General features: G+C 34.4%; 1 protein-coding gene across 1 annotated transcript; it reads left to right on the top strand.

The window, feature by feature from the left end:
* The first annotated feature begins 188 nt into the window (after positions 1-188).
* On the top strand, positions 189-20,316 carry LOC111049548 (VPS35 endosomal protein-sorting factor-like). The gene is made up of 13 exons (XM_039436684.1): positions 189-370; positions 2,630-2,717; positions 5,130-5,276; positions 6,031-6,187; positions 7,778-9,009; positions 10,564-10,775; positions 11,952-12,114; positions 13,099-13,291; positions 15,170-15,309; positions 15,936-16,101; positions 16,589-16,722; positions 18,143-18,274; positions 18,900-20,316. The coding sequence occupies exons 1-13, from the start codon at positions 336-338 to the stop codon at positions 18,990-18,992; spliced, it is 2,892 nt and encodes a 963-aa protein (XP_039292618.1). The 5' UTR covers positions 189-335; the 3' UTR covers positions 18,993-20,316.
* Positions 20,317-20,337: the final 21 nt, after the last annotated feature.

The following is a 20,337-nucleotide window of genomic DNA, read 5'->3' as shown; positions in this document are numbered from 1 at the left end:
ATCACAGATGTTCGTAGGCAACAGAAGTACTCTTGAATTATAAATAGTTTATAATTCATTATTTATCATTTAATTATTCATAAATAGATTACTCTTTTTATAATATTCTTATTCTCAAAACAAAACTTTAATTTTATTTCATCAATCTTCGTATCGACTCTTTATTATAATATCGATACTGATATCTCGATATTCAATTGATGACATTGTGTTTGAGGTTATGTTCGATTATCATTCATTGAATATTATCATTGCAATTATTGTTAATTTTTCATTATGTTTATGCGATTGAAAAACATTTTTTGATTCATGTTTTGACTACTTCAACATTCATCATGTCAACCCCACGCCCTCAATCATCCTGGGAATGGTAATTAGTTTACTAAATTAATCTATTTTGACAATACGTTTACGTTCCGGTTATTTGCTTAATTTTTATGCAGCCCTATTATTAGATGTGCAGAAAAGTAGAATTATCTCCATGCGCATTGTATTAATCCTTCATCTATCCTCTATTTATGAAATTGACTCTATAATGAACCAATAATTTATGTTACATAACAACAACTGAACACCATGGTTGGTTAAATACTAATTTTACAAATTTTACTCCCTAATCCAGATAATCTATCTTCCTCTTTGTGGCTTACATCTAGATCCTTCCAATGTTTCTCTTTTTTAATGTTTCAACACTTTTTATGTTTTATCAACATGTGTTTCTTCTTTTCTTATCCAGTCCTCCTTGTTATCCTCTATTTGCGTCAGACATAAACACATAAGGATATAAATATTATGGACATACATACTTGATACTTACTTACTTACTTGATACTTGATGTCTTCGTCCTTGACTGGGGGTACCAGACAGACTGTGTCAAAGGTTTTGAAATATTTTTAAAATAGTGGCTCCTCAGCCAGCTCAGTCAATGAATAAAACAGTTTAAAAATAGTGGCTCCTCAGCCAGCTCAGTCAATGAATAAATTGGTATATTCATTAATGCCTGTCTGATGAGAGAGCAGAATCTAGTGCGAGATTTATTTCTCACTTTAATTGGGAGTCTGTTATAAAATCTTAGTGCAGCTGATGGAAAACTTCTCTGCGTGCTGGCCAACCGGCTGCGAGGAACTTCCAGATTGGTAGCATGGCGAGTGTTGTGGCTGTGAATTTCGTTTCTTCTCACCAACTTATGCTGATTGTCCCTGACATAGATCAAGGAGGACAGAACATACTGACTGTATATGGTGAGAATTTTCAGTTCCTTGGAAAGTGGCCTACAATGATCTCTATGTCCTGCAAAAGAGATGATTCTGATTGCCTTCTTTTGCAGTAGTAGCACATCGTGACAAGAAGGTGCGTGTCCCCACAGCAGTAGTCCATATCCGATGTGACTGTGAAACAGGGAATGGTAAGCTGATAACAGGTAGTCTCTGCAGACAATATGTCTCAGCTTCCTAAGAAGGTATATCACCCTGGACAATCTCTTGCAGACTTCTGTCACATGGCAGCTCCATCGTAACCTGCTGTCTATCCAGGAGCCCAGGAACTTTACAGGCTCTGCCTCCAATGTTGTCCTCTTTAGGGAACAGACCAGTAAGTTTGTTTTCTCGTCATTTAGCATCAGCTTGTTTGCTGCAAACCAGGTCCTGGCGACATTTAGTTGGAGAACTGATCTTTCCACCGCTTCTTTCACAGTTTTACCTCTAGCAGTCAATGTGGTATCATCTGCAAATAGTATGAAGCTCTCATTGTTTGGGAAGTCATTCATAAGCAAGATGAAAAGCAGGGGACCCAACACTGAGCCCTGTGGCTCACCATGATCCACATTTTTAATGCCTGATGAGGCTTCCTCAAGTGAGACCACTTGCCTTCTATTTTTTAGGTAGCTTCTTAGTGTGTTCAGTACTATTCCCTGTACACCATACTTCTCCAGCTTCTTGACAAGTATGCCATGAGGCACACAGTCGAACGCCTTGCTCAGGTCGCAAAGCGTGATTGAAAGGAAATCTCCATACTCGAAAGCTGAATGTATTTTTTCTGTCAGGGACATAAGTGCACTAGCAGTTGAACGACCACCTCTAAAACCATGTTGGGCCTGGTTGAGGAGGTTGTTTCTCACAAAGAAGTTTGTGATTTGCTGCTTCATCTCGGTTTCAATAACTTTGGACAATGTAGGTACTATGGAAATAGGTCTGAAGTTTGATGGAAGTTCTGTATTTCCTTTCTTATGAATTGGCAGAGTCCTTGCTAGTTTTAATGTGTCAGGGAAAACTCCTAATCTGAAGCAATGATTGACTGCTGTAGCCATTTGCTCTGCGATGGGATCAATGGTGTCTTTCAATACAAATGTTGATAGGCCAAATATGTCCTGAGTTTTTGAAATTTTCAGGCCCCTGACATGATAGTACACGCTATATATGATGAGGACACCTACCTCCCTTTAGGAGTATTATCACTATTGTCTTTCATTCAAACTTATAGAATTATTTTGTACACTATCGTGTAGGCTATTTGTCAATTTTTAGTAGCATTTCAACCAACCAACATTTTCAAATTAGTTATCTACCAATACCAAAACCCATACTGTAATATATTTGTCAAAAACGTTTTTATTTTTTCTCCTTCTTACAGGGCGTGCCGAATTGCTCCTCCAGTCCCTAAAAAGAAACTCCCTTCTGAAGAGGTGTTGGACCATCCCTTGAAACCAATGACGATAACGGTAAGCTTGAAATGTTCCACACCGCTACTTTATTAATTACAAAATAACTTAATGGAAATGTTATTACTGTAGCACAAGGAACACGCACATTTGGGCATCATCAGCATTAAAGAATAAACTTAATGAAAAAATGAGTGAAAAAAGGAGATAGCTTGTCGGCGACTCTTTTCAATATTGCTTTGCACAGTTTATTGAAGACTCTAGACCAGGGGGGCGCCCTCTTTCCTTTCTTTTACCCATAATATGGGATCGATGGCGTCAAAAACATGAAATACAATACACAAAACAAAAACATACATAAGGCATGTTTAGCAAGACAGCTTTTCCGACAAATCATCACTCATATATATTCACTAACACTGTAGTACGCCTTGCTTTTTAAGTGCTTGGATACAACTTTCTGGAACGCTCTTAAATTCAACTGTTTTACTCCTGTAGGCAACCTATTGAAGTATCGCAATGCCGAATTAAAGCAACTCAAATATGTGCCTATGCTGATGATGTGGCAATATTAGCTAGAGATACCTCAGTACTAAAGGAAATCTTCAGGAATGTGGAACAAGACGCAGAAAAGATAGGCTTGAAGGTTTACACTGCAAAAACTAAATACTAGCATGTAGCAGCATTACCTGGAAGAAGAGCTCCTAGGAATTTAGTTATAGACAGGAATGAAATAGAGGGATTAGCATCATTCAAGTATCTTGGAGCAACACTGAATAAGAGAAACGAAATGAGTGAGACCATCTGTGAAAGAATCCAAGCTGGAAATAGAACATTTTACGCAAATGCAAGCTTATTCAGGAGCTTCATTACTCAGGAGCAGAGAAACCAAAATAAAATTATACCTCAGATTGCTACGCCCGGTAGTGACCTATGGCTCGGAGACGTGGACAATGACGGAAAAGGATAAAAACAAACTTTAAATAAAAATACTAAAAAATTGTCAAAAACCTTAGATTTATTGATACTTAGAAAGACCAGTTTCGGTTGTTACACCATTGTCAATCTCTGTTAAACTAAAACTAAATACAAGAGTAGCAAAATTTATACTAGTAGGCGAGTACTGCTATTGGTCAAGGGCATGAATGCCTGCCATTGGCCCAGCTAGACAGTCTCCTCTTAAATTTTGTTATTATGGCGAGTATGTTGCTTAAACCGCCATTTTGTGACACCGTTAAGTGGGAGGAGACTGTCTAGCTGGGCCAATGGTAGGCGTTCATGCCCTTCACCAATAGCAGTACTCGCCTACTAGTATGAATTCTGCTGCTCTTGTCTTTAGTTTTAGTTTATCAGAGATTGTCAATGGTGTAACAACCGAAACCGGTCTTTCTAAGTATCAATAAATCTGTGGTTTTTGACAATTTCTTAGTATTTATATTTAATATGAATAATTACCACAATATCAACTTCTCAACTACACAAAAAAAGGGAAAAACAAACTTCATGTCTTTGAAAGAAGAATACTGCGGAAAATGTATGGCCCAGTTCGACAAGGGTTGGAATGGCGAATCCGTTCCAGCAATGAATTGGAAGACTTGAGGAAAGGTCAGACCATAGTTCGATTCATCATAAAGGCTCAAAGAATCAGGTGGTTGGGTCATGTGGAGAGGATGACTGCAGGCAGAATCCCTAAAATTGTGACGCGGGAAAGGCTACACAATAGGAGACAAAGAGGGAGACTCAGAAAAATATGGCTGGATGAAGTGTTGAATAATGTTTGGGAGCGAGGGGATGGAGAGGCATTTTCACGATAGAGATACGTGGAGGTTGATAGTTGCGGAGGCCGAGTCTCACCATGGGATGTAGCGCCATACAGGAAGAAGAAATGAAAAAATATTTACAATAATCATGTATAAATTATTGTGTGATACTCTATTGATGCTATCTTATTCTTTCAAATCAAATCAAATCAAATTTATTTGTTTCCAACATTTACAGTATAAACAATATATAAAAAGATATAATTGAAACAACACTCACATGGACACGCAGGTCTGTTTGTGAGTTGTTTGAGTTCGTGATTACATTATTTTAATTATTATAACTTTAGAGAAATTCCTGGAAATTAGATTTGGCTAGGTACATTGTATTGAAATGAAAAGAATAACTTAAATAAAGAAGTAAATTGAATTATGATATGTTAAATAATAGAAATTATTATTCAATCATAGAAATATTGTAGCACAACTACACACATACAACTCACACATACAGGGAGGGGGAAGACAGCCACACACACACCACACACATACACACACACCAACATTCTAAAATGGCTGTTAGATGCATTTAAATTCATTGATTGATTACTGATAGAGGTAGAGAAGATGAAACTAAGTTTCTTATAACTCATTTTCATAAATTTGCATCTATTATATTTAATTTCTATTTATCATTTTCTATATTTTCCAGGTTAGTGAAACGAGAGGAGCCTCTAAACGTGTGGGAACCGGATCTTCCACTCCTACTCCTTCTCTTGTGATGGACCCCCTAGGGGCAGCATTGGATGGATCAGATCCACTATCACAGTTCGCTAAAGACCCTTTAACTACAGATGCGGTAAGATTGTTCACATTTTCATTCGGTCTAATTTTAATCTCTTACCGAATTGTTAACATTGTAAGTTAATTGAAATTAAGAAATAAATTTTCAATTTAATCCGTTAATCTTCTTTTTTTAACATTTCTTCATACTTAATTCTTAAAATACATTTTTGGATAGTGTATGATTTTAATGTGTGAAGGAGGCAAAATGGGTTTTTACCTGTTGCCTCCATGAATAAAATTATTAAATTATTAATTAATTAATGTAGAGTGACTTGACCAATTTTTCTTTCAAATACTCATGATAAATTAATGATTTGATGACTAACATGTAAAGATATTCATTATATAATATTATATTATAAATTATATTTTAAAATATTTTATTATTAATCATAAAAAATATTCATTATCTAGAACGTTGTAAAATATCAATTTTGCTAAAAACTGACACTTTTTTTAAGTTGTTTCTCAAATAAAAGACAAGACTGCCTCTTGTAGTGTAGCGCCGCTTGCTTAAAAAAATACTTTTTAAACAATATGCGCGACTTTTCAAAAACCTCCTTTATAGTTTTGGTATGGATAAGAATCAGGTTCTGTAATTTAGTTTCACATGTCTTCTTAATCCACCATTGGTGTTAATACACAAATTTTTCCGACATGAAACAATGTGTGCCAATTATTTTTATTTTAAAATAACTATCAATTGAACACTAACTAACAATTGAGTCTAAGTTTGTGATTAATTTTCTTTGACCTTATTTTCACAGTGGGATACATCTGACTCGCCTAGTACAAAAGTGTCGTCATCTTCATCTGATGAATACATGGAGCCTTGGCATACAAGACGAGCGGTTATCCTCAATAAATTCACCACATCTGAAAAGTTATCCATGGTTTCTAGTTTTCTCGCAGCGGGAGAGAAAGGTAACCATTTTTACCTGAAAATTATCTTATTAGCACTTATCTGATGCCTAGGACACACTTTTGGCAAGTCGCTTGCCAAATGTCTGGCCGTATGGCATCCGGCCTTGCTGGTAATGGAAAAGAAGAAAGTAATTCAGGTAACAAGAGTGGTTTGCGTTGGTCTTGCCATCGACACTGCAATGTGACCAAAAAACGAGCGCCCCACATCAAGCTCAGTGGTAGGGAGACACTCGCCTTCACTTGTTTTGCCTTTGCTTGTCTCGACAAAAATCGGAGTGAAGGCGAGCGATGGCATAGTAGCCATCGGATGGGAGTTTTTCTTAGTTACAATAAATACAATTTTTTGCATTTGTGGCTGATTAGATAGATTAAATAGCATCCACTGCTCACCTAAACAGAGGATTAGGAACTTGTCAAAAAATCGAAATGGTCGAACAAAAAAAGACACAGCCCACAGTAACAAATACAATACACAGGGAAAGAAAGCATTTTACAATTCATGTGGAGTAATGTTGAATGTACTCTTCCTTTGTGTAGAAAACACTCTTGGAGAAATCGATCGTTAATTGAGATCTAAAGTCGCTTTAATTCATATTCTTCATGAAATCAGGTAAAATATTATATAATTTGATGCCAGAGCTTCTGACGCCTCTCATAGGCCGGTTACAGAGCTTGACCGACCGTCAGTGCGTACGTCAGTCGCGCTTGTCTTTTCAATAGATATTCCATGTATCCGTACAGAGCAGGACTGACTGCACGCATGCGCACGGTCAGGACCATGCGTTTTATACTGCGTACGAAAACCATCGGTCGAGCTCGTGCGCATCCGTTCCATCGGTCGACTGACGCGCTATTGAAACAAATAGAAGCTTTCAGAGCTGTACTGATCAGTAACCCCGCAACATAACCAATGTGCTGACACCTCTGACCGACAATCAGCTGATATTGAATTGATTAGCATAATGAATGAATTCAATTAATAGTGTCATATTTGAATTCAGAGTTTTCTATACTTCAATCATTTCTAAATTTTTTATTGGAAAACTCATATATTATTAATATTATTTACATTTATTTGATCCGTAGATTAAAGTGACTGCAAGTATTCCCAATGGTGATACAAGCTCGAAATAACTCATCAAAATTTCTGATGGACATTCTGAGGTAGTTAAAAAATGTATCTTCATCCCCAAGCAATGATGTATTTAATGGTACTAAATTCCCTTTGAAATGCTGTTTGGGCAAACATCGGGTGAACTTGATATCTACGTCTTTTAATCTTTCGTTTACGAAGATAATAAGCTGCAATTGAACAATCTGCAAAGGCGTCCATTTTGTGAGTCAGAAAAACTGATGTATGGTCTGGATGGTGCATACGCACTGACGGTCGGTCGAGCTCTGTAACCAGCCTTATAGAATGTGGAGCGATGCATCTCATCTCTCAACAAGTGTTTATTCCTGGTATTATGGAAATGAACATCATCACCATGAGTAAAATAACATTGTTTTCTCAAATGAAACATATCAAACATTATAACCTAATTGTCAATATTTATTACTGTAATATATTCATTTCTGTTTTATTTGCAGTTGTAAGACCGCAAAGCTCAGTGAGCTCAGTAGTTCGCACGCGTCTCGAGCAACTGGACGACTACGACGATGGATCCATGAGAGAACTGGGCAACCTCAGCCAACAGGAGTACATCACCCGCATCGAACAACTCAACAAAGAACTGGTTCTCAACTGGGAGAAGGACTCCCGTGTCAACGCACTCCGCATCGCCATACAATGCTCGGCCCTTCTGGAGGACACTTCCGTCATCCGATTCTACCCCAGCAAATTCGTCCTCATCACAGACATTCTAGACATTTTCGGCAAACTCGTCTACGATCGCATCAAAGCTAAAGCGGAGAGTAAGATCACGGCTGGTAGGAAAGGTTCAACCGGTTTACCTGACAATTTCACACCCGATATGATCCCCGAAGAAGCTAAAGAGATCTGTTCGAACTGGTTTTACAAGTGCTCCTCGATCCGTGAACTGGTTCGTCGGTTGTACGTCGAAGCCTCCATACTGAAAACGTACAGTTTTCTAACGAAAGCTGAGTTTTCCGATGCGTTGACCAGGTTGACAAAGATGGTGAGAGGTATCGGTGATCCGTTGGTAGCTGTATACGCCCGATGTTATCTCTGTAGAGTTGGTATGAGTGTTTCAACAATCAACCGTCAGTTTTTGAAGGAGAACTTCTACGATTTCTTAGCTACCTACCATCAGTTATTCAGTGGACCGGTGAGATCCGTACTGAACACGCAGAAAGTCGACATGTGCACCTACCTCCACCTTTACACCCCCGCCCTGGAGTGGATCGTGCAAGGTTTAGCTCACAACGCCCCCGAATCTCTACTAGTTGAAATTCTAAGTCGCTGCTACCATAAAGGCAACAGTGCGCTACTCTTGAATACTGTGATGACCTCGTTCAGACCCTCCTACATAAGTTCCAGAGCGTTGTACTTTATCGAATTAATATCAGCTTGTAACACAGAGGGCTACCCTCAGTATCTGTTGTTCAAAAGTTTGGGCAACTGTTTGAGTGTCGCTGAAACAGAGTCACCGCTCCAGGTACTGAACGAGGTGTGGAAGGTGATTTCGAAATTGGAACAGCCCTCCCAGTATATAGCTTGTGCGGAGGTGTGGGCGCATTTCGTCGTCACCCATTTCTCCAACCATGAGATCAATATTTTTTTGGGAGACATCATACAACACATGACACCGAACCGAGTCTACGAACAGTTCTACCCTCAGTTGTTGAACATTGTTGATAAGGTGAGTGTTGCTTTACTGTAGCCTACTCTTTTGATGATTCAATTATTTTATTTCAGTCAGAAAATACATAGAATACACTATATTCTCTTTTCAATACACTAGGCTATGTCAGTATAATGAGATTTCAAATACAAATATAATTATTAAAATTAGTAGAAATTATGGTAATGTTGTGAAATCTCTCCATAATAATAAAACAAAGATATTGTCAAATTTCACTATAATATTTATTAAAAACAGCTACTGTTTTTAAAGTTTCTAATAAATATTATAGTGAAATTTGACAATATCTTGAAATATAATTACTGTATTTTTTCTCTTGGACTTCTTTTAATATAAATAAAAATATAAATCCGAGTACCCTTTTAAATTATTTTGTCACTAAACTAAATAATTTAAAAGTCTACTCAGATTTATATTTTTATTTAAATATAATCACTGCTGTTGGTGAGATGTTGTGATCCATAATGAAAACAATGTTATGTTATCAGAAATATCACTAATTTATTGCAGAATTATATACATTTTCCAACACTAATGGTGTCATGTTCAGTGTCTGATTGAATTCACACTGTGACTGTGTCTTCGACACACTGAAGATGACATCATTGGTTTTGAAAAATGTATATAATTTGCAATAAATTAATTATATTTCTGACAACATCCCAGTGTTTTCATTACAAATACGATAACTAATAAAAATATAAATAGAAAGTTAATACAAACCATGCAATTCAAAAGCAGGCTCTGGCATTAAAACTATTCGGTTTTTTCAACAATTGCACAAATAACAAAACACTTATTTTAAATTTCATAAAATGATCACTCAACTTCAAATAACAGACTAACAAGCATCAAAATATTTTAATCTTACTAACAATGAATCCTGAGAATAAAACAAAACTATTATCACAGTCAATGACGGTACTGGTCATGTGCAAAGGAAATCATATAGAGGTGGGTCAGATTCTTTAAACTCCCTAATGGAATAGAATGGATTGGAGACAAACCATGACTGTAACCGCTTCTTAAACCCCATCTGAGGCAGCCTTCTTATTTTATATTGTAGCATATTGAAAAAACTAATTCCAGATTCAAAAGACTTGTTCCAACATAATCAAGCTACCAAGCGGTATCAACATAATCAAGCTACCAAGCGGTATCAACATAATCAAGTTAATCATGCGGTAATCAAGCTAACTATCTCCAATTGCAGACCCTCAGTCAGCAAATCATGAGTCGCATATATTCACAAAGATGCCACCCAGAGATGTTATTCAAGTGTGGTTACTTTATTCCCTATAGCTATAGAGCAAAGTGACTTCTCTTATAGGGAGAAAAATTATCACCGTAGTGATTTAGCACCTGCGCATACATTTCATGACCCTTATTATCCCCTATTCACAGTGATTACTGTATTTACTTTTTCTTTTAGGACTGCTAATTATTGGAAAAACAATAAAAATTATTATCAATTGATGATTATATAATAGTGACTACATTTATGTTTCGTACAAATGTTTTTGTGTAATAAATTAATCTGCTTTTTTGAAGGTGGTGACTCACTGCGCCGATTTCGAGAGTCTGTTCAGCATGGACAAGTTCCTGCCGCTGATCGACATGTTCCACGGGGAGACGATCAAGGTGAACGTGTGCAAAAGCATCATGGCGGCCTACATGTCACGTGGCTCCAACCAGCTGTCCAACGATCCCATTGTCATTGACGCGCTCATGTTTGTGTGCCGAGGCATGCATGATTCCGTCAGGTTGGTGCTTCTAAATCTAGCTCTTTCATTCAATATTTTCTAAATCTATCTCCTTTACTCAATATCTTTATTTAAGTTATCATTTATTACTCTATAATAGTAATAATAATAATATCGAGTGAACTGGCTGGGTCTGGTGTCAGAGTTTTCAGGTCGCACCTGCTCAATTTCAGAACCTCTGACATGACCTAACGACTGTAAATTATTATTCATAAATTATTGAAAGAAACATCACAAGAAAGAGGAGAGAAAGTAATCGATGAAATGAAAACATAATGAATATTCTATACTGAAATGGTTTATTGGAAACCAGTAGCTGAAAAATAGCTATAGTGAAGTCCACGTTATAATGGCAGTGTAGGAAGATAGGAGGAAAGGATTGCCAGATCTCAGCCTTGCCACCCAAACAGCTGATACTGGTATATCTGATGAATTTAACTGTTCATTATTGTTAAAAATAGTTAATCATATTTTATTTGTCAAGAAAATATATTTTTTAAAGATGTGATAATACATTTTCTTGATTTAGATTAAATATTTTGTCAATTGGTGGAATTTCTACATTGTTGATAAACTATGTGGCAACATCGCAATGCGTGAAAGAGATAGCGCTATCTGCTTTGTTGAACGATAGACAAAGATAGCAACACCATTGCGAATCACACACTGCCATTATAACGTGGACCTCACTATAGTATATACGTTTGTGTCCAGGAAGTATTTTTTGTTTACCATATTTAGTGTTGTCCTCATGTCAGAAATGTTTGATAAGTTTTTCAGTAGCTGATATGTTCATCAGTGTTCATTATCTATTTTTTGATAGTAAGTATCTATTATGTGTTTAATGGAATTAACCGTTCAACAACCTTAGCCAACTATTTATTGACTTGATATTTGTTATTTATTAGAAGTAATGATTTCACTTGCATTGCATTGAGTACTACCACAGCCTACTATAGATAGGTAATACTAACCAAAGTAAGCCATGGTACTACCTATCTTATTCATTATTTAACCCTCTATTATATTAGAAAAAATGCTCATTACTCTTCTTCGACTAGATTGCAATGTATTTGAAAAAATATACTATTATTTTATTAAGATGGAAAGTCGTCGGTTTAATGATTGTAGGTTCAATTGTTTGATATAATATTAATAATATTTATTAACTTTCAGTGTACTGACAGTGGAAGATGAGAAGCGCCAAATAGGTCTGCTGATCTCACAACTGGTGAGACAAGTGAACTTCGGGCAAGACTTGGAACAACAGCTGAGCTACTTTGTCGAGGCTAGAGCCGCCTTCACAAATCTCGACTCTGTTCACACAACCCTTGTACAGGTAAATTGCTTCAAGCATTAATCGAATGTGTTAATAATATATTTAATTATCGTTTATGAATGTTTACTCTACCACTTAACCACGAATAATGGCTGAAGATTGGACATTTTTTCTCCAAAGTTTCGATTTTATAAATTTGTGTCAGCCTCATGAGTAAACTTGAATAATAACTTTTTTTGTGAAATGAGCTAGGAAATCGAATAAAGCCAATTAGAAGTACTGTGCTGCACATTGCTCCGAATTTTCAATTTTATACATTATTGTGTCAGCCTCATGAGTATACTTGAATGATAACTTCTTAAGCGAAATTAGCTAGAAAATCCAATTTAAGGTATGCACACACCGATGCGTAAAAATTTATTGCGGAATTTTCAAGAATTCAGACTGCGGTTTCCAAACGAAGTTTTCGTTGCAAAATATTGGGGCACGCACACTGGGAAGCGAAATAATCGCAATGTGGAGCGCGGGAATATTCGATTTGACTTATATTATGTTGTTTACAAGGCAGACGAAAGTAGTGTACTTCCAGAACTCGCCACAAAATTCGCAACACGAAAAAGCGCTGCAAATGCTGCATGTAGCAAAAGCTGCGAATTATTCGCAAGGGAATATTTCGCAACGCATTGGTTTGCGCCAGCACATACACCGCAATAGTATTAAATTTCCGCAAGGCAAGTTCTGCGAATTGAATTCGCACCGCAACAAAACTTTCGCGTTGGTGTGCGCCAGGTATTAGCGAGTAAAGCCAATTAAAAGAACTGTATCTGTATCATGTATGTAACTTTAATGATTGTTGTGATAACGGAAAAATATGCCAAAAACGTAATTTTTCATTTAAAATGCGATATAACTAGGATACTTATTGTTAAAGGTATTTTAAATCAGAAGAAATTGTAGGTAATGTAAATTAATTTCATTTCAAATCAGAGGAAATTGTAGTTAATGTAATTATGACGAAAAAAATTAAATTGTTGTCTGTTACAGTGTGTGAACAAGCTGTCGGTGAACACGGGTCGAATAGTTCGCGGCCACCACACCCGCAAGACGGCCTCTTTCGTACGCGCATGCGCCGCCTACTGCTACATCACAATTCCTTCCATATTCTCCGAATACACGCGACTGCAGCTGTACCTGTTGTCGGCGGAAGTGGCTCTCATGAACCAATGTCTCGGCCAGGGTGAGGAGTTAGATAATTTCATTAAATAAAATGAACAGTACCCTTTCCTATGTTGTAATTTATTCTTGAAGAATAAATGAATTTCTTGTAATTATTTTAAAACTAGCAGTCAGGCTCGCTTCGCTCGCCATATCCGTCTAGCCAGGGGGCTCCGCCCCCTGGACCCCGACTGGATTGTCCAAAAATGAGATCAGCAGGCTCGCTTCGCTCGCCTGAATTTTCCATTTGAGCATTTTTAACATATGTTAGGACGATCCAGTCGGGGGTACAGACTGGCTAAACGGATATGGCGAGCGAAGCGAGCCTGACGGCTAGTAATATAATATATCCAGGAATAGCTCTGATTGAAGTAGCAGTGCCCAATCAATTTTTCCGCGATAAATGCATTTCAATCTTCAACTTGGTGCCAACCTAACAAAGTCAACTCAACTTAATGTCAACCTGACAAAATTATTAATTTAGTTACCAGTTAACAACTGTTTCGAAGAGGTACTCTCTCTACATTATAGTTCTATGTTAACATATGGTATGGCCATTTTTCAATTATAATTAAGAGAATAAGAAGAATATACATGCTAAAAGACGAACTTTAAATCCTTAAAAACCACCCTTAGAGTTAAAATATTGCCAAAATATTTCTTATTGGGCCTCTAAAGGGCCAACTGAACATACCTACCAAATTTGAACGTTTTTGGTCCGGTAGATTTTTAGTTCTGCGAGTGAGTGAGTGAGTCAGTCAGTCAGTCAGTCAGTGAGTGCCATTTCGCTTTTATATATATATATATTATATATATATATATATATATATATATATATATATATATATATATATATATAGATAAAAAGGGTATTAGTGACTGTGTTATAAAACTTTCTTTATTGAAATAAAGGACATGAACATATTTTTTGCTATTCATACAGGTGTCCTAAAACAAGAAACTACAACGCTAGTGGTCATGATGTGGTAGTTATCAAAAATAGAAAAACTACTTGATATCGTCACAAACTCTTATTTAAGGAAGCATTTTTGAAAACCCAGTTTCTCTATAGTAACCTCAATCTATAGTAATGTTCTAATAATTCTGTAATGTTCACTCCTTTCAATTCGTTTTCTGTGAATAGACAAAGATTTTCTGTTAATTTTTTTTGAGGCTTCTGTCTCTTGCAAAGGTCAAATAGTTTAATTTTAAGAGTAGGTAGGTAACTTCAACTCAGCTAATTGCTGATATGCTAATAGCTAATATGAAGTAACTTATCATAACTCTGACGTTACATCATAATGTTTTTGTTAGTTTTTAATTATTTTCATTTATATAAATAGAATTAGAAGATAATATTTTATTATGCATTTTAGTTTTTTTATTTTTTCAAAATTATTGAACTGATTTGTTAAGTTAATTTATTTTTGTTTGTAAATCGTCAATGTTATGAATAAATTTAAATTTCTATTTCTATCTCAATTTCTAGTAAAATCACTAGGAATAGATACAACGCTAGAGTGTGATAAGGGAATGTAGTTACTCAAAGAAATGTCATTAAAAAGGTGACTGTGACAATTTCAAAGTCGTTTTTATCAACATTAGCATCTAATTACAATTCTTAATTTGATTCTCCATTATAATATTCTTCACGGTAGGCTTATATTGCACCCGAATTATTCTTTTCATAATTACCTTGATATTCCCTCATTGATGATGTGGAAAAATTATAGATATGTCCAAGTTGATATCCTAGTTTGCTTCAAGAAGGACAAAGGTGTACGTCAATTTCATTAGCTTTAGTTTCATTTGTTTGTTTGCTTTGTTGTAATATTGTATAAACTTTATCTGTGTTTTTTTATCGTAATGAAAAATTAAAATTTTATTTGTTGTATTTCAGCGGATGCGTGCTTGAAAGCAGCCCTAAGCCTCGTTCCGGAGCTTCCTACCTCTATTGAAGTCGACGGCAAGATGCGCAGCTCAGAACCCTATCTCACTTCATACATCAGCCACTTCCTATCACTCCTTCTCATTGTACCGGTTAGTAATATCATTTTCTGGCTTCAAGTACTGTCAATTAATATTTGTAATGTATTTGACAGTCACCGTATCTAAATATTACACATTACGATAGAACAGGTAGGGCAAGAGGGCAAGGAAAGTAAAAAAATTAGATAATATATATAAACAATTTTATATCAGTTTTATAACAATTTTCATATCAGTCTAAATATTCAGTAATGAAACGTGAAATTGAAGAAAAATATGAAATGTTATGTTAATTTAGTTCATTTGTGGCAATCAAATTTTGGCCAAAATTTTCCTTGCCAAGTGGTGGCCAACAGATTTATTTAAATTACAGTTTACTTTCACAACTTGTGCTGTGTCCTATAGTTTTCAGTTGATGTTATCGTGTTGTATTGATGACGTATCGATGTCATGATAATTTCTGTAAATTTTGGCAATGAAGATGATTTTATTAGATTGAAGCTTGATTTTAACCCAATTTAGTACATGACTTGCCATAGTCGAGTAGGTAAATACGAGTAGGCGCTCGTATTCAGTTGGTAGTATGTATTCATAATCAGTTGTGAATATTTGTATAGAGTTTTTGAGGAAATAAATAATACATTTATTCATTTTATTGTATTCTTTCTCCAATTTAGGACAGTCCTCAACTGGGAGTTTTGTATCTATTGAGAGGCTTGCTCAATGTACTCAAGCACTACACCTGGGAACAAAACAGTTCAGCTAGAATCAGAATTTACCTCTATGTCATAGATATGCTTTCCACCGCTGCTCAAGAAACATATCCCTATGCTATTAGAAAAGGTGAGACAATTTGTATCTTTATTTTCTTCTGCAACATATTTTCACATTGAAAGACTTAGAATTATTTAATTTGTACTCAACCTTCTATTTGTATTGAAATTTTTTTACATAAAACTAATGTAAGTCTAACTAATTCGTGCTTTTAAAATCATTTTCAGAAAAAGTACATTATATATTTCTCCAAAATGTCTCATCTAATATGGGAGTAGTTCGTGTTTAGAGGATGAAGTTTCTAGATACAGAAATAACTTACATTTTAGCCTTCCGACTGTCAATTTTTGCTGACAAATTACGGTCAACTTATAACTATGGTCAAGTTTTTATGCATTGATTACTACATTATTATTTATCCTCAATAATTCGACCTAAAGGTTAAAGATTTATCCTTTTTGTAGCAAATGCTTATAATACAAACATTTTATGAATCAATTGAAATTGAAACTCAACAATTACTGTCTAATATTATTATGTTTCGTATATTTTTCAGTCGATTCAAACGATGTGCTATACGGATCGGATCCGAAATTTATTGCCGAAATAAATTCAGTATGCTCTGGACTGGTGGAGGAAATTCTCACACATTTGAAGTTTTTGGGCAGCAGTGACCAACTGCAGAAGCAGGTTGGTTATTTATTAATTATTCAGATATTCATTCACTCATTTATTCGTAATTATAATTCATTTTTTTAATCTATTAATTTTGAGTGTGTAGCCTATGTGTCCACCTAAAAATTTCTCAGTTAATTTGAAATATTTTCAATTTTGTAATGATTTGTTAAGTGTGGTAATTAATTTACTTAGTTTAATTCATCGCTCTAAATTCTAAATTATCAGTTTTGAACAGAAAGTCGTGAAAAAAAGTAAAAACATGACTGAAGTTAATTTGGAATGGTTATAATTCGATGGAAGAGTAGTGAAGCCTGTTTTTTCTCCCAATATCATTCTAATGTTTAGTGCTTGCTGTACAAACTCTTTTTTGAAAATACAGTTTTATTTGACAAAAATACAGGATTGCAGTTTCGTTTTGAAACCAACACATCTGCATGTACATCTTCAGCTGTAGATTCTAGATGTTTTGGTTTCAACACGAAACTGCTTGCAGTCCTCTATTAATGTCTAATAAATGTGGATGTGACAAAATAAAACTGTTTTTTCGAAAATAATTTTATTTCATTTGTACAGCAAGCAATAAACATTAGAATGATATTGGGAGAAAAAACAGGTTTCACAAAACTGTGTTTTTTCAATGATGGAAAAAATCCACAATATCAATTCTCACTCAACAAATTTTATAGAATAATTTATTTATTCATTTATATAGGTAGAAATCATTCAACTATGATTGGAAGAGAACAACAGGCACAACCCCAAAACAACTCAGTAACAAACTGAGTAGAACTATTCATTTTATGATATTTTACATTTAGCATAAAGTAAACATGCATTACATTTAAATAATATTACATTTTCCATTAGTTTTTTTTTGTTTTTACATGAACAAATTGAAATTTTTAAAGTTCTTGTACATGAATTTCCTCTGCTTCTCCTTTCATTTATTCAATTCATCCTTATCTTCTCCTCCTTCTTTTTCTTTTTTTTCTACTTCTACTTCTTCTTTTGTTACATTGTATTATTTTCAGTTTTTATTCTTTAATTTCTATTTATATCTCAATTATAATGTAAGTTTCGTTATTTTTTTTCTCCATTGATTATTATTTTTGTATTTTAATAATATTTATTTACCTTGTTTGTAATATTGTATATATTTTTTTCTGAATTTCATTGTTTAATCTAGTAATTATTTAGTGTTATATTGGAGGGTTGAGTGTAAGAGAGGGCCGGCTGCGCCCTAACTCCGCCCTCCTAGGTAAAAATTAAGGCAGCTATTCTTTTCTATTCTATTCTATTCTTCTTACTCAGTAACTTGTCAGGTTGGTGAAACCATTTACTAATTGATAATTCTCCACCATTTAAGTAGAAAATATAATAAATTATTTGGTTTCAATCTCATTATTGAATAATGTTTGTTTGTTTTTTGCAGTCTGCACTTGCGTTCGACCTGTTTATAAGGATAGTGATCCGTGGCGACCTTACCAGTCCCGGCCTTGCTACTCTAGCGCTCAATCTGTGGAACTTGGCCAATAAAAATAGACTCTTGGATCCTAAACTTGCAGTGAGTAGCCACACACTCAAAGTTTTTCTAAACACAAAAGTATTTCAAAGTTTCATCAATATTGCTTTAAGATTTTCAATATTATTGATACAAAATGATACATAATTTTTTATTATTGATATTCTACTCAGTATTCCATTTTGAAAACACTGCTTTGAAAAAACATTGTTTGTAATATTTGTTTTCTATTACATTTTGTGCAGACTATATAGTTTGTACTGCTCTCTTTTATTATTGAGTTTCTACTCAGTTTTTCATTTTAAAAACACTGCTTCGAAAAAACATTGTAATATTTGTTTTATATTACATTTTATGCAGACTTTATCATTCTTATTCCTCTCATAATCTCAGAACTACTTGGGTCAGTTTATAGTTTTTTATAGTGTAAGACTTATAGTGAAATGAAAATTAATGGTTAGTCTCTAAGACTAGTTTTAATGACAATCAACATGAAAAATATCACATTTTCTCGTTACATCAATCAATACACTGTACAACTGTTTTCTTTTTGTGTTCTCTTGACTTTTTAAATGTTGCAGATTGAATGAGTAGGCTAATCTGTCTTTATTTTTCTGTGAATAACCTTTCTTTAATGATATTTAATTTTCTGGTTTCTATTTTTCAGGTAAGGACAGTGGAATATCTGAAAAGAAGAAGCCATTTACAGGGTAGCCAGCAAAACGTATACAATGAACTACTGAATAAATTAGGATTATAGTTGTGATAACAAAATAGTATATGATATTATTTAATGAGATTTAAATTAAGTTCCATGGACCACACAATAATTGCCTGAAGAAGTACCGTAATCAAATTTCTCAAAGATATTGAAACCAGTGTGATCGTGTAATCTGTTAACTAGTTTGAAATTTGCAGGTAAGCAGAAATGAACGAAGATTGCACTGAAATAGAAAGTTATTAAGGTTATTTATTTAGATTAATTTATGATTATTTATCTATAAATGGATGCCATTAGATATTATCTTGTTAAAGTTATAAATATACCATAAATTGAAATTTCAACTAGAACTTTTAGGCCCGATTGCACAAAAGCCTGTTAAATTTTAGTCATGTTTAAATGTCACGAGATTCAATTAGAGAAGTCTGTTCTTATTGGTTCTCATGGCATTTAATCACGATAAAAATTTAACAAGTTTCTGTGCAACCAGGGCTAAATCTTGTATTTTAGGGACATATACCACCATCTACGTTCAAAGATTACATGTGTAATCGAAGTGTTGAATTGACGTTCCCACCAATTGTGCAAGGTTTTGAAGTATAATTGTGAAGTAACTAAGTTAGCTAATAACTCCATTTTGAGTCGTATAGCCTACAAGGTGAGTTCTGAAAATTGTAACTATCAAAATTATATTTACTAACTGTTCACTGCCGTAATAAAGAAATAATTCCATCAATGGAACATAATATATGTTCCAAACAGTACTATCAATATAGACCTGCGGCACAATTTTGTGAGCCACTGATAACACCAAGGTCTCTTTAATTTCTTAAATTATACACTGTGGTGTATAATGAAGCTATAAAGTTCTGTATATGGTTTATGGTTCTGCATATTCTGGCTGATTATTATATTTTCTGCGTTGATAGGAGCTTCATCATATTTTATTTGACAAAGTTCGCTTCAAGAATATTACTGGTAATTAGAAATTGAGTGTTTTTTATATATTTTTGATATATGCATGACGCATATATCTGTGCCGCTTGGCAGTGAACGGGTTTTAAACTGTTTAAATCACTATTATTCTTAAATCTTTACAAAATAATACTCGAACCCATAATTATAAACTATCACAGCTACTATAGTACTCGTACATGCAATATATTTATATTTTTAATTATTATATATTGCAATAATTTAATGAAGTCTTTAGATATTTTTTTAATTTGTTATATATTTCATGATATTATGTATTAAATCGATACTCATTATCATCCGAAATCCACCATTCCAAAGTTTTTTGGAATACATTATATTGTTATGTATCTGATATATATTTTTTAATATAAAATGTTTGAAAATCTATTGGCTTCATATTTATTTA

This window comes from Nilaparvata lugens, chromosome 10 (genome assembly GCF_014356525.2).
Source record: "Nilaparvata lugens isolate BPH chromosome 10, ASM1435652v1, whole genome shotgun sequence".
In the NCBI taxonomy this organism is placed as follows: domain Eukaryota; kingdom Metazoa; phylum Arthropoda; class Insecta; order Hemiptera; family Delphacidae; genus Nilaparvata; species Nilaparvata lugens.
The sequence above is the reverse complement of the archived record's forward strand: the minus strand, read 5'-3'. Positions and strand labels throughout refer to the sequence as shown.